The 12,455-nt window shown below is 48.4% G+C and overlaps 1 protein-coding gene across 7 annotated transcripts in view; it reads left to right on the top strand.

Moving 5' to 3' along the window:
- Positions 1-12,455, top strand: part of DNMT1 (DNA methyltransferase 1) — a 42,636-nt gene that overhangs the window by 16,736 nt on the left and 13,445 nt on the right. For all 7 annotated transcript variants that reach the window (XR_003792714.1, XM_029217264.1, XM_029217263.1 and 4 more), the window contains 13 exons: positions 501-588; positions 2,203-2,237; positions 2,743-2,824; positions 5,126-5,160; positions 5,483-5,531; positions 5,628-5,708; positions 5,790-5,899; positions 8,497-8,615; positions 8,899-8,991; positions 9,869-10,020; positions 10,186-10,373; positions 10,474-10,657; positions 12,139-12,236. Coding sequence is in view for 6 of the 7 variants with exons in the window: in XM_029217264.1 (XP_029073097.1) it covers positions 501-588; positions 2,203-2,237; positions 2,743-2,824; positions 5,126-5,160; positions 5,483-5,531; positions 5,628-5,708; positions 5,790-5,899; positions 8,497-8,615; positions 8,899-8,991; positions 9,869-10,020; positions 10,186-10,373; positions 10,474-10,657; positions 12,139-12,236 (1,314 nt within the window). In the remaining variant the exon portion in view is untranslated. The remainder of the gene's footprint in view (positions 1-500; positions 589-2,202; positions 2,238-2,742; positions 2,825-5,125; positions 5,161-5,482; positions 5,532-5,627; positions 5,709-5,789; positions 5,900-8,496; positions 8,616-8,898; positions 8,992-9,868; positions 10,021-10,185; positions 10,374-10,473; positions 10,658-12,138; positions 12,237-12,455) is intronic.

Here is a 12,455-nt window from a genome sequence, read left to right as displayed (position 1 = left end):
GGGTGTGCTCTCATGGCAGTGGCAGCACCTGAGGGCAGAAGTGGAAAGCAGCTTCTGACAGACAGTGGGCTGAAGCAAATGTTGAGACTGGGCCTGAGTCTGGGGTGGGCAGAACACCTGAACTGAGTGGCCGGGCCCTGGCGGACGGAGAGGTGAGGACTTTCTGGACGGCACCTCAGGCCAGCTAGCAAACCTGCACAGGAATCCACCACAGGCAGGATTCCCATCAGGTTACCAGAGATCAGTGGAGCCCTGTTGTCTCTTTTGTTTTTAAACTACTGCGTGTTTCAGCAACAGTGAAGTGTAGATGGCGCTTCCGAGATCATACTTTCTGAAGTAATAAATGCCTTTTGGGTTTCTTGCTCTGAAAACTTGCCCTTCAGATAAGAAATACAATCCATGCTCTAACTTAGGGGAGGAGACCGTGTAAACCCCTCACTGGGGCTGCTTGAAAGGGCAGCGGTCGCCCTGAGCTGACTGTGTGTTTCGTTCTGCGGCAGAACACCTAAACAGAAATCTAAGGAGGAGCCAGACAGAGATGCGAGGCCCGGAGGAGCTCAGGCTGAAATGAATGAAGGAGAAGACAAAGTAAAGACTGACTCTGTCACTTATCTCTACCTGATCCTTACGTTCCCGGTTGGTGGGGAGAAATGGCGCGGGGTAGGGCTCTGTGTTCAGCTCCAGCCCTACCTGCCCGTGGGGTGGCGCTGGGCAGGTCAGCTGCTACCCTTCCTGGGGGTGGGTGGCTGTCACTTCATGTCAGCGCCTGATACATAGTGAGTGTTCAGTTGTCTGTGTATCATAACGGTGGGGAGGGCCTCTGTGTGCTGGACTAAGGCGTGTGTGGAGCCAGCTTCTCTTCAGAGCCTCTGCCCTGAGAAGGCTTGACGTGTCACCCCAGCTACATGGTGTCATCACACTTGTGCTGCTTTACCAACCAGTCAGTCTCCTGAGTTCTTCTGAGCCTAGCTCCTCCCTTCCCTGCCAGCTTCCCCAGTTCAGCTAAGCGAGCACATTTAAACCCTAAAACACTACATTGATCCAGGGGTGGGCCTGTGTAAACGTCCTGGGCAGCAAGGTTATCCACAGGGCTGTGAACTCCAGGGGAGGGGGATACAGCTGCTGGGGGCCGCAGCACAGGACTCTTAAGCTCCTTAGCAGTTTGGTCCCTGTCTAAGAGAAGCCAAACGAGGGTGGTCCCAGGATTGTCTCTGGTTTTCTGTCTGAGATCTAGAGAGCAGAGCCAGAGGTCAGACTTGCTGGGTCGTGAGCATTCTCGCTTCCAGCGGGCACCCCTTCTTGTTCTATGGCAGATGATCCTTTCGGTGTTTCCTCCAGCTTGTTCTATCTAACATCTTATTGTCTCTCATCTTTTCTGTCTGGATATTCATTACCTTACTGTCAGCACTCGCCTGGCATCCCTTCAGATCTAGAGAGATCTTAGTGGTGCTGTCAAACCACCCATTTTCCTCAGACGGCAACTGGCAGGAGCTTTAGACCACACAGCCAGCACTTTTGCCTCACGGCAGAAAAGGACAAAAGGATCAAACATTTGACTTTGTCTAATGAGTTGGTGACCAAGTCGGGAATTCCTACTTCTACTTCTTTCCCATACTAGATTCCGAAGTTTAGTGTTGTCACCCCCTACCCCACTCCTACTGTCCCAATGCCTGTCTAAAGGACATCTTCACCCCTGACCAAACGACAGATGGAGCTATAGGCATTTTGGCCGACATAAGCAAAATGGCTATAATATTCCCTTTTACTTTGAGCTATCCTAGGACAGGGGTTGGTAAACTGTGATCCACAGGTCAAATCTGGCCCTCTGCCTGTTTTCATAAAGTTTTATTGGAACACAGTCATACCATTTCACTTATGTATTGTTTCTGGCTGCTTTTGTGCTACAGTGGCAGAGTTGAGTAGCTGTGACACAGGTCTGTGGCTTGTAAATCTGAAAATGTGTATTTTTTTGCCCTTTACAGGAAGTTTGCCAACTACCGGTCAACTCTTGTTTGTAGGTGTTAGGGAACTGAGTTAACATTTTTGAAGCCTCATCTCTACCCTGTAGACCTGCCCAGATTTTCCTGTTCTCTCATTCCACAGTGCTGCAATCCTTAACTGATACTTTGGGGTTTTGTCTCGCTCTTACTCAGAAATTAATTTTCCCCCTTTTATTTCTCCACCCACACTTTCCCCTCTCAGGATGAAAAGAGGCACAGAAGTCAACCCAAAGATCTGTAAGTGGTTAAAATGCTTGTGCTTTTGTGCTGTGCTTTGTGTAATTTAAATTAGCGAAATAACTGTTGGAGATCTGTGATGTAGAGGTTTACAGGGAATTGCTGGTGCTATTGGAAGATTGGATCAGTTTGGGCGGGGCTGGATAAGAAATCAAACTCTGGGCCCCATCTTACCTGATACCCTCTGCCACGTGGGTGGCGCTCCTGTCACTGCACTGTCACGTGTCTCTTAGTTTCTAGCACCTCTCATCAGGCCCCACGTCTGAGGGTCACATGGGGCTTCTGAAGGCCTCCTTTCAGGATCACGAGTTAGTGACACACCTTTGGAGCTACTGTGACAAGGGGACTTTCTTTTTTGGTTGGGAAGAAAGTATCTGTTCACCAGATCTATTCGGAATAGTTTGCTTTTCTGTAGGAAGGCATTAGTTTGTCATTTTTTATGTGAATTGGCAATATAGTTTTTTTTTTTTTAAGCTAACATCTGACTTATTTGTTTATCCAATAGAGCTAGCAAACGGAGACCAGAAGAAAAAGAACCTGAAAGAGTAAAACCACAAGTTTCTGAAGAGAAAGATGAGGATGAAAAGGTAAGGCCTAGTTTTTTCAATTCTACTGTGTTTCATAATATCCCATTGGCTGGAATGTATTAAAGTGTTTTTTAGACAATTTTTCTTATGGAAACATTCAAACATACCCCAAGGTAGGCGGAAAAGGGTAGCAAACCCTCACATTGTCATCAGCCTTCAACAGTTATCAACCCATGATTAGGCATGTTTTACCCAAGCCTTACTCATTCTCCTTACCCTCCCTCGCTCTGAAGATAAACAGATCCCAGATGTATTGCTGAAATATCTACAGAAGTGCTTCTAAAAGGAGAGGAGTCTCTTCTTAAACATTACCACTGGGCTTCCCTGGTGGCACAGTGGTTAAGAATCCCCCTCTCAATGCAGGGGACACAGGTTCGAGCCCTGGTCCGAGAAGAACCCACAGGCCGCGGAGCAGCTAAGCCCGTGAGCCACAACTACTGAGCCCGCGTGCCACAACTAATGAAGCCTGCGCGCATAGAGCCCGTGCTCTGCAGCAAGAGAAGCCACTGCAATGAGAAGCCTGTGCGCCGCAACGAAGAGCAGCCCCCACTCTGTGCAACTAGAGAAAAGCCCGTGCGCAGTAACAAAGACCCAACTTAGCCAAAAATTTAAAAAATAAATAAATTTATTTAAAAAAAATCACCGCTATACCATTATCATAGCACAATAATATAAAAACCTAATCTCCGTTCAGATTTCCCTGATGGTCTCTCTTGTGTGTTTTACAGTTGGATTCAGGACCCCAACACAGCCTATATAATACAGTTGGTTCCTGTTTGTCCTCAATGTGTCATCTGCAGTTTCACCCTGTCCTCTTTCTTGCGCTTGGTGGAAATAGCCAGCTTACCTGTAGCGTCTGTGGGTTCTCAGGCTTGACATGTTCCTCCAGCCCTGTCCGCCTGCAGACCGGTAGTTAGGTCCAGAGGCTTGACCAGAGGCAGGTCTCTTGTTTCCCAGAGTACTTCTGAGGTGATGCTGTGTACTTCCTGTTACATCATACCATAAGGCATGGTTATCTTTTTAAGGTGTTAGGATTGATCATTGAGCTCAGGTGCCATCTGCCTGATCCATCCATTATAAAGTTCCCCTCAGCTTTCCACCTAATGTTTTTAACAGTCATTGCTTAAATCCGTTATTTCACTGGGAGTTACAGATTGTGATAGTTGTGTTCTACCATTCCTTCATTTACCCAAAATAATTCTAGAAATAAATTTTCTCTTATATTAGTCAGCAGGGGCCGTCATAACAAAATATGACAGTCTGGGTGACTTAACCAATAGACATTTATTTTCTTACAGTTCTGGAGATTGGAACTAAAAGTTCAAAGTGCCAGCAGGGTTAATTTCTGGAGAAGTCTTTCTTCCTGGCTTGTGGACGGCTGTCTTCTTGCTGGTTCCTTACATGGCCTTTCCCTGTGCAAGCACGTAGGGAGAAAGAGAGCTCTGGTGTCCCTTCTTCTTTATAAGGTCCCCAGTCCTATTGGATTAGGTCTACACCCTTGTGACCTCATTTAACCATAGTCACTTCCTTAAAAGCCTCATCTCCAAATACAGTCACATTTGGTGTTAGGGCTTCAACGTAGGAATTGGGTGGGGGGCCAGGGACACAACTCGGTCCATAGTACCCCTCTTCAATTATATACTTACTCTGAGGTACCACTTATACAGTAAAGCTGGGTTTTTTTGTTTGTTTTTTTAAAGTGGTCTTATGAGTCTTTTAAGGAAGTCTGGTTATAAGAATTTTGTTTAGGGGCTTCCCTGGTAGCGCAGTGGTTAAGAATCTGCCTGTAAATGCAGGGGACACAGGTTCGAGCCCTGGTCTGGGAAGATCCCACATGCCACGGAGCAATTAAGCCTATGCGCCACAACTACTGACCCTGCGCTCTAGAGCCCACAAGCCACAACTACTGAGCCCACATGCCACAACTACTGCGTGCCTAGAGCCCGTGCTCCGCAACGAGAGAAGCCACCGCAACGAGAAGCCTGCACACCGCAACGAAGAGTAGCCCCCGCTCGCTGCAACTAGAGAAAAACCCGCACGCAGCAACAAATACCCAGCACAGCCAAAAATAAATAAAAGAAAATCAATAAATTTATTTTTTTAAAAAAAGGAATTTTGTGTATTAGACTAGACACTGGAGATGGCTTGGGTCTCAGTGGTTCTCTGACTGCCTTCCTGCCTCTGACTTTTGTGATAACCATGTACATTTTGTGATAACCTTGTACATTAAATTCTTAACTGAAGCATTATCCAGATGGAAAATACTTTTTTACCCTCCGCTCTTTTGTTTTCTCCATTTAGGAGGAGAAGAGACGCAGAACTACATGCAAAGAACCGTAAGAACTTATTTTTGTCTTTATACAAAGCAGATCATAATATTAAAATGGTTGTCCTAGAAAGAAAGATAAAGGGGCTTTTAGTGAATTCTGGAGCAGCCTTAGCTTTGTACGTGATGGAGTGTGAGCACAGGACCGAGACGTTCCAATTCTGCCATGTGAGGCAGATCCCCTCCGCGTGGTAAAGACGCTTACGGCCTCGCACCTTGCCCCTTATGCAGCGTCTGGTGCTCATCTGTGTCTGGTGGATCAGGTATAACTTTGATGGCAGATTCTGATATGTTGTGAAATGACTAAAAAAAACCTTCTGCTTGGTTCACAGAACTGAGAAGAAAATGGCTCGAACCAAAATGGCAGTAGTGTCCTCCAAGGTAAACATATATCTGGGAGTAAAACCAGTTGTGCACCACTGATGCGATTGCTTGGGGCTGGCTCTCTGAGCGCCGTCTGTGTTCGTGCCTCCACAGACCGATCCTCTGAAGTGCATTGAGTGCGGACAGTACCTGGATGACCCCGAGCTAAGATATGAACAGCATCTCCCTGATGCAGTAAGTTCCAGCTGTGTTGTCAGCCTTATATTGATAGTTTCCTGTCTCTTGCGTCTCTAGTTAATGGTCAATGTCTCTCAGGTGGAAGAGATACAGTTGTTGACAAATGAGAGACTGTCCATCTTTGATGCCAATGAATCTGGCTTTGAGAGTTACGAGGATTTTCCCCAACACAAACTGACCTGCTTCAGGTAACTGATACGCCTCTGCTTTATCGTAATGGGGCATTTTCCTAAAGACACCTAAGTTCTTAATATCCTAGTGAAGTTTTTAATACCTAACCTGCAACATTTCTTAAGCTGCTGACACGAGATAAGAGCCAGCAAGCTGGTAGACATCTGGTGGACGTTTGCTGGTGGTGGTGGGGTGGGTGGGTGGGTGGTTGCAGCTCTACCTGTTAGGTCTTGAGCAGGTGAGCATCCTGGAGCTCATTCAGGGGAGGGCCAGCTATGTGCTAGGCCCTGCATGAGGTCTTACAGATGCAGCACCTCAGCTCCCTGGTCTCGTGGAGGCAGAACAAAAGTTAGGCCTGTCAGGTAGTGACACTGTGACAGATGTGAAAAGCCTGGGGAGCAGAGAGTGGGTGGGGGAAAGTTGTTTAGAATGGAGAGGAAGGGACTGGAGCAAAGACCTCAGTGGCTTAAGAGCAAGCCGAGGGGATAGTGAGGGAAAGACATCCAGGAGAAGGGAACAGCACATGGAGGCTGGGAGGTGGGCACATTGGCTGGGGGAGACTAGGTGAGAGGCTGTGTGGGTGGAGTAGAGGGACTGGGGGTGAGTGGTAGGGGAACAGGGGCCCGGGAGGGGCCTGGATCCTGCAGGGCTTTGCAGGCCGTGTCAGTGATGCCGGGCTCTTCGGCGTAGAGGTCCGTGACGTCTGGACTGTACCTTTGGAAGGGCTCAAACGAGCCTGTGAGTTAGCAGTCCCCGTGCTCTCCAGCCCCCTTGGTTCCGTTCTGTCCCCCTCACTGGAGGTGCTTCACTTTGCTTCTTGTGGGAAATGGCTTGGCTCCAGGACCAGCCCATGTCTCCTTTCAGGCCTTGGCACGTGCTTTTCCTCTCCCTGGACCAGAGAATAGTAGGGGTGGGCGGGCCGCCTGTTGTAGCCTCAGGTGGAATCATTTCTGGGCAGCCTTTCCGACACTCCTGCCCCACAGTGGGTTGGGGGGCTCTTGGCCCAGGGAAACCCCAGTATGTTTCTCCTGCAGTACTCTGTACACTCGCTGTGGTTGGTGGTGTCTCCCACGCTCCACGATCAGGATCCTGATCTGTAGTGGGATGCTGCCCATCTACCAGCGATCCCCTGGCTCAACCTCTGCCTGACAGCACAGGTGAAACGTGCTGTTGGCATTGCTGACGTTCATGGCCTCGTGCTTCCCTGTGGCATTCCTGGGGCAGAGGTTCAGGAGAACCAGGGCCCGGGGCCGCTGTAGTCGGGAGTGTCAGGGCTTGGGGTCTCCTGGCCACTCCTCAAGAATAGCAGGTTGGGAAGGGGGCAGTAAAAACACACTTCGTAGGAATGACATGCCTTTGTAGCATCAGGCCATTGGAGCCAGACCACCTGGGTAATTAGGATCTCTGTTTACCTCTGGTACTTGGGCTGAAAGTGGCAGGTGGAAATAAGCCCTTCCTGTGAACCAGTGGGTCCTGCCCCTGCCTGGGACTTGGCACTTCTCCCTGATGTCACCTCTACTGAGGGAGCATGTGGACAGCCCGTCAGGCTGGGCGCTGGATCCTCCTCTTCTGTGCATCCGCGGTGTCCTGCCCTCCCTTGGTCCATCTTTCCCACATCTTAAGGTCCTGATGGCAAGGCTGTGACCCGTGTCTGCCTACCATGCCTGGTAGGGGAACTCCACTCAAAGTGGTCATGTTTTAATTTTTTTTAACTGTGTGAGAGTCCAAGATGCGGAGTTTTGGCTTCCAAGGGCCTAGGTGGTGGGAGCGTGGTGGTGCTCTCAGACCTGCGCGGATTCCACGTGACCCGCTTGGACTCTGAGGGGTAGCACAGCACCTCTGGCCTCGAGGCCAGCATGAGCAGGTTCATAAGCAGAACCCACCCCAACCCCATGATTTTCTCAAGTTTGGCATCCTGCTTAATGATGCACATTCTTTCACATGTCAAGGAGCATCTCTAGGCAGTGGTTGCCCTTAAACTGGAGGCTGAACCCCCAGAGGGAGGTGGAAGTCCCTCCTTCCAATGTCCTTGATGTACCTCACCTTTTATGCTGTTGTATAATGTGCTTCATTTTAATTTTTTTTAATGAGGCGAAAGTCACAGAGCACAAAGTTAACCATATATGAAATGCTGTGAAGCAGTAAGTCCACAGGAACAAAGCAGATTAGTAGTTCCAGGAGTGGGGAGGGGAGAGGGAGTGACAGCTCAGTGGGGGTGAGGTTTCATTTTCAGCAACAAGAACATTTTGGAGCTAGAGGGGATGGTTGTACAGCTCTGGGTAGGATGTGTTTGAGAAGCCATTGTTTCTCCACTAGCAACTCACCGAGGGAGGGTGTAGCAGGTGATGCCCTCGTGAGATTTCCCGCCATCCCACTATCAGTCTCACTGACCTCTCCACGTTGCCTCTTCAGACACTTATACTCTTGATACCCAGGTGGGCGAATCAGGTAGAAGCTGTCTGGGTGAAAGAACACTGTACTGAGCCAGTGTTCTGGCAGCCAAGGAGACAGCTGAGTCTAGGGGACTGCACGTAGTCCACCTTGTGTCTGAGCTTGACTCTGTACTTCAGCCTGCCTTTGGTTAGCTGGTAAATCCACTCTGTCGCCTGTCTAGCGTGTACTGTAAACGAGGTCACCTGTGCCCGATCGACACCGGCCTCATCGAGAAGGATGTCGAGCTCCTCTTTTCTGGTTCAGCAAAGCCAATATATGAGGATGACCCGTCTCCCGAAGGTACGCGGCACGTTCCAGGTTGTTTGGGACAGTTTACAAACAAAACTTTGAGATGAGAGCAATATTCAACTGGAACTATTGCCTCTTAAAGTTAGGGCTTGAGACTGGGCTGTGAGCAGCTACGAGCAGACTCTCTCTGATGGCTCCAGTAAGGACTGCCCGGCTTGGCTGATAAGAGGTGTCGGCTCAGGTGGGCACTCAGTGCCACTTAACCCTCCTCAGTTTTTGAGAGGCATATTCTTAGTCTACTTTGCTTTCAGGAAACTTTTTCCCCCCCTTTTAGGTGGTGTTAATGGCAAAAATCTTGGTCCAATAAATGAATGGTGGATTGCTGGCTTTGATGGAGGTGAAAAGGCTCTCCTTGGCTTTAGCACCTGTAAGTATGTGACCAATCATGGACCTTTCTGGGAGCTGAAAGGGGCCTTCGCTCCTGGCTTTCATAGGGCTTGGTTGGGCTCTGGGAAGTGTCAGGCTCTGGGAGGTGTCAGGCTCATGTGACCATGTGGAAAGCATGTCAGGTTTGAATGGAATGGGCTCTTTTTTTTTTTTTTTTTTTAAGATTTATCATTTATTTATTTTATTTATTTTTGGCTGCATCGGGTCTTTGCTGAGGCATGCGGGCTCTTCGTTGTGATGCGCGGGCTTCTATCTAGCTGTGGTGTGCGGGTTTTTTCTTCTTCAGTTGTGGCATGCGGGCTCCAGGGCACGTGGGCACTGTAGTTGTGGCGTGGGTTCCAGAGCCCGTGGGCTCTGTAGTTTGCGGCATGTGGGCTCTAGTTGAGGCGCGTGAGCTCAGTAGTTGTGGCATGTGGGCTTAGTTGCTCTGTGCCGTGTGGGATCTTCGTTCCCTGACCAGGGATGGAACCCGCATCCCCTCCATTGTAAGGCGGATTCTTAACCACTGCACCACCAGGGAAGTCCCTGGAATGGCCTCTTATATTAGCTGCAACTGGCCCTGGAACTGACCCTCCGGTGTAAAAGCAGGTCATGTTCTTGCGGCTGAAACCCAAACTGAATTCCAAAAACCAGAATCGAGCCAAAGGAAAGCCACTTGGCCAGTCTCCGTCCTCTGGCTGGCTCAGACAGGCCCCTTCCGAATGAGCTAACTCTGGACTGTACTTCATGTTTTTTGACATTTGGGTACAGAATGACTCTTAGCCTGTTCTGTAAGCCTCATAGCCTCATCCCTGCCCTTTGGCCACTGTAGCTGCCATCAGGTTCAAACTGCTCTCTTAAACATCCATTGACTGCAGCATTTGCCGAATACATTTTGATGGATCCCAGCCCAGAGTATGCACCACTGTTCAGTGTGATGCAAGAGAAGATCTACATAAGTAAGATAGTAGTTGAGTTCCTGCAGAACAACCCTGACTCAACATACGAAGACCTGATCAATAAGATTGAGGTAAGAGGTTTAGGTTATTCACAATATGGGATTCACACCTATTTATATGAGATGTGCTAGAAAACATGTTCAGAGTCAGCAGAGATTGTTTGTTTGATTTAAATTAGTTTTGCTTAAGCCTAAGGGAAACCGCTGATTTTTTTTTTTTTTTTTTTTTCCTAAAAGACCACTGTTCCTCCTTCTATGCTCAACCTGAATCGATTCACAGAGGATTCTCTCCTTCGACACGCCCAGTTTGTGGTGGAACAAGTAGAGAGTTATGATCGGGCTGGGGACAGTGACGAGCAGCCCATCTTCCTGACCCCCTGCATGAGAGACCTGATCAAGTTGGCCGGGGTCACCTTGGGAAAAAGGTAAGGATGCAGCAGGAATGAGACTGAAGACGTGAGACAGAAGGCAGAGCATCCTGTGCGCTCTTCCCAGCCCGCTAACACCATGGAAACTCTCTCCCAGGCGAGCTGAAAGGCGGCAGACCATCCGGCATCCTGCCAAGGAGAAGGACAGAGGCCCCACCAAAGCCACCACTACGAAGCTGGTCTACCAGATCTTTGACACTTTCTTTGCGGAGCAAATTGAAAAGGATGACAAAGAAGACAAGGAGAACGCCTTTAAACGCCGGCGGTGTGGCGTCTGTGAGGTAACCTTGCCTGCTCCCCTTGTAATCTCTGAGGAACTCACTTCTTTCTCTTTCTGGCTTGAGATGCTCACTCCTCAAATGTGACCCCTAAAACAGAAGCTAGAAGAAAGAGTTAGTGATCTGGGGGGACTTGCATGTCTTCTGGGACAGCTGTCAAAAGAGGCATGCTCGGGCACTTTGCTGTCAGCGCCACTGTTGTTGCAGAGGAGCCTGGCCTTCTGGGTGCCTTTGCTCTGGCTGCGTCCCATTGTGTCCTCAGGCCCTGGTGTAAGGGCAGAGGGAGTGACTACCCCACAGAGGCGCTGCTTCCTCCAAGTAGGGACATCCACCCAGGAGCCTGCCTTGTCTCATGGCATCAGTTCCCTGGGAAAGTGGGGACTTTGTCCAGCTTAGCTTTGAGGCCTGAAAAGACCTCTCTTACTGAATTTTTTAATATATATTTACTTCACTCTAGAGGAATTAATCCCCCTAATTCTCTGACCCAGGGATCGGGTCTGTTGGGTAGGCCATAAAGTTCGTTTGGGTTTTTCCATCTGATCTTTCGGAAAATCCCGAACGAACTTTTTGGCCAACCCAGTATTTTGGTATCTGTTTGACTTAATTTGGATGAAGACTTAAACACAAAAATACAGCAGCTGCCTTCAGAACTGCCCTGCATTCACACTGGCCACTGACTTCAGAGCGTCTCCTTTGTCTTCAGTGGCTGCCCTTAAATAGGAGTTTGCATGTCCTCGCCGTTCTTGTTGTGGTTTGACTTTATTTCATCTAGCGCATATGTACCCAAGCTTTAAAAAAAATTTTTAGGAAAGTATACGTAAACTGGAACCTTTCACAGCTGTTATGTGTGTTTGTTTCTTTTTCAAATTGTATTCATGCATATTTTTAATTGAATTCTCACAGTACCCCAGTAGGTGAGTCAGATATCTCCCAGAGACAGTGTTAACATGACATATTCAAAGACATCCAGAAGCCAGGAGTAGAAGTGAGCTGGAACACTCCTTACCGTGGTGCCCCCAATTCCGTGACTAATCTGTGTCTGACACGTGACCTTCAGTATCTCCGCGGGATCTGTTTGGAGGTCACACTAGTTAACACTTTAACTATTCCATAATATTTCATTGTGACTCTTCCAGCTTATCCCTCAGTGATGGGCAGCTTGATATTCTAACGAGGCTTCCTGTGACTCTTCTCTACTTAGAAGCAGAATTGCTGGGGTGTAGGTCATGTACTTAACTTTGATCTAGAACAGTGTTCTCCAGAGTGGGGTCACCAAATTATCCTTTGAGCAGTGCGAGTTCTCGTTTCCCCACACCTGTCCCAGCACCATGTGTCAGGCTTAACCTATGCAAACCTCGTATCTTGTTCCTAACTCTTACTTCCCTTACTTCTAATGAGGTTAAATTTACAGTTTTTAAATTCACCAAAAACTGGTTACCAGCTGTTAGTAATGACTGTTTGATTACTTTTTAAATGTGTTTTAGATTTGTCAACAGCCTGAGTGTGGAAAGTGTAAAGCCTGTAAGGATATGGTTAAATTTGGTGGCAGCGGAAGGAGCAAACAGGCTTGCCAAAAGAGGAGGTGGGTTTGGCCAACGCTTGTTCTTGAAATGGAGGGAAATGCCAGCTGATGGCAAGTAGGCTTTGTGTGGGAGCTGGGTTGACAGGTACAGAGCAGGCAGGGTCCCTTTGTCTAGCACTGTCACCAGGCCTGTCCCTGTTCTCTAGGTAAAACACCTTCAGTTGGTTTTACTTTTTTTTTTTTTTTTTTTTTTTTTCTGCCTGCGCCGAGAGGCTTGTG

The sequence above is a fragment of the Monodon monoceros genome, unplaced genomic scaffold (genome assembly GCF_005190385.1).
Source record: "Monodon monoceros isolate NGI ecotype Baffin Bay Population unplaced genomic scaffold, NGI_Narwhal_1 Super_Scaffold_12, whole genome shotgun sequence".
Classification (NCBI taxonomy): Eukaryota; Metazoa; Chordata; class Mammalia; order Artiodactyla; family Monodontidae; genus Monodon; species Monodon monoceros.
This window is presented reverse-complemented; position numbering and strand designations above follow the sequence as displayed.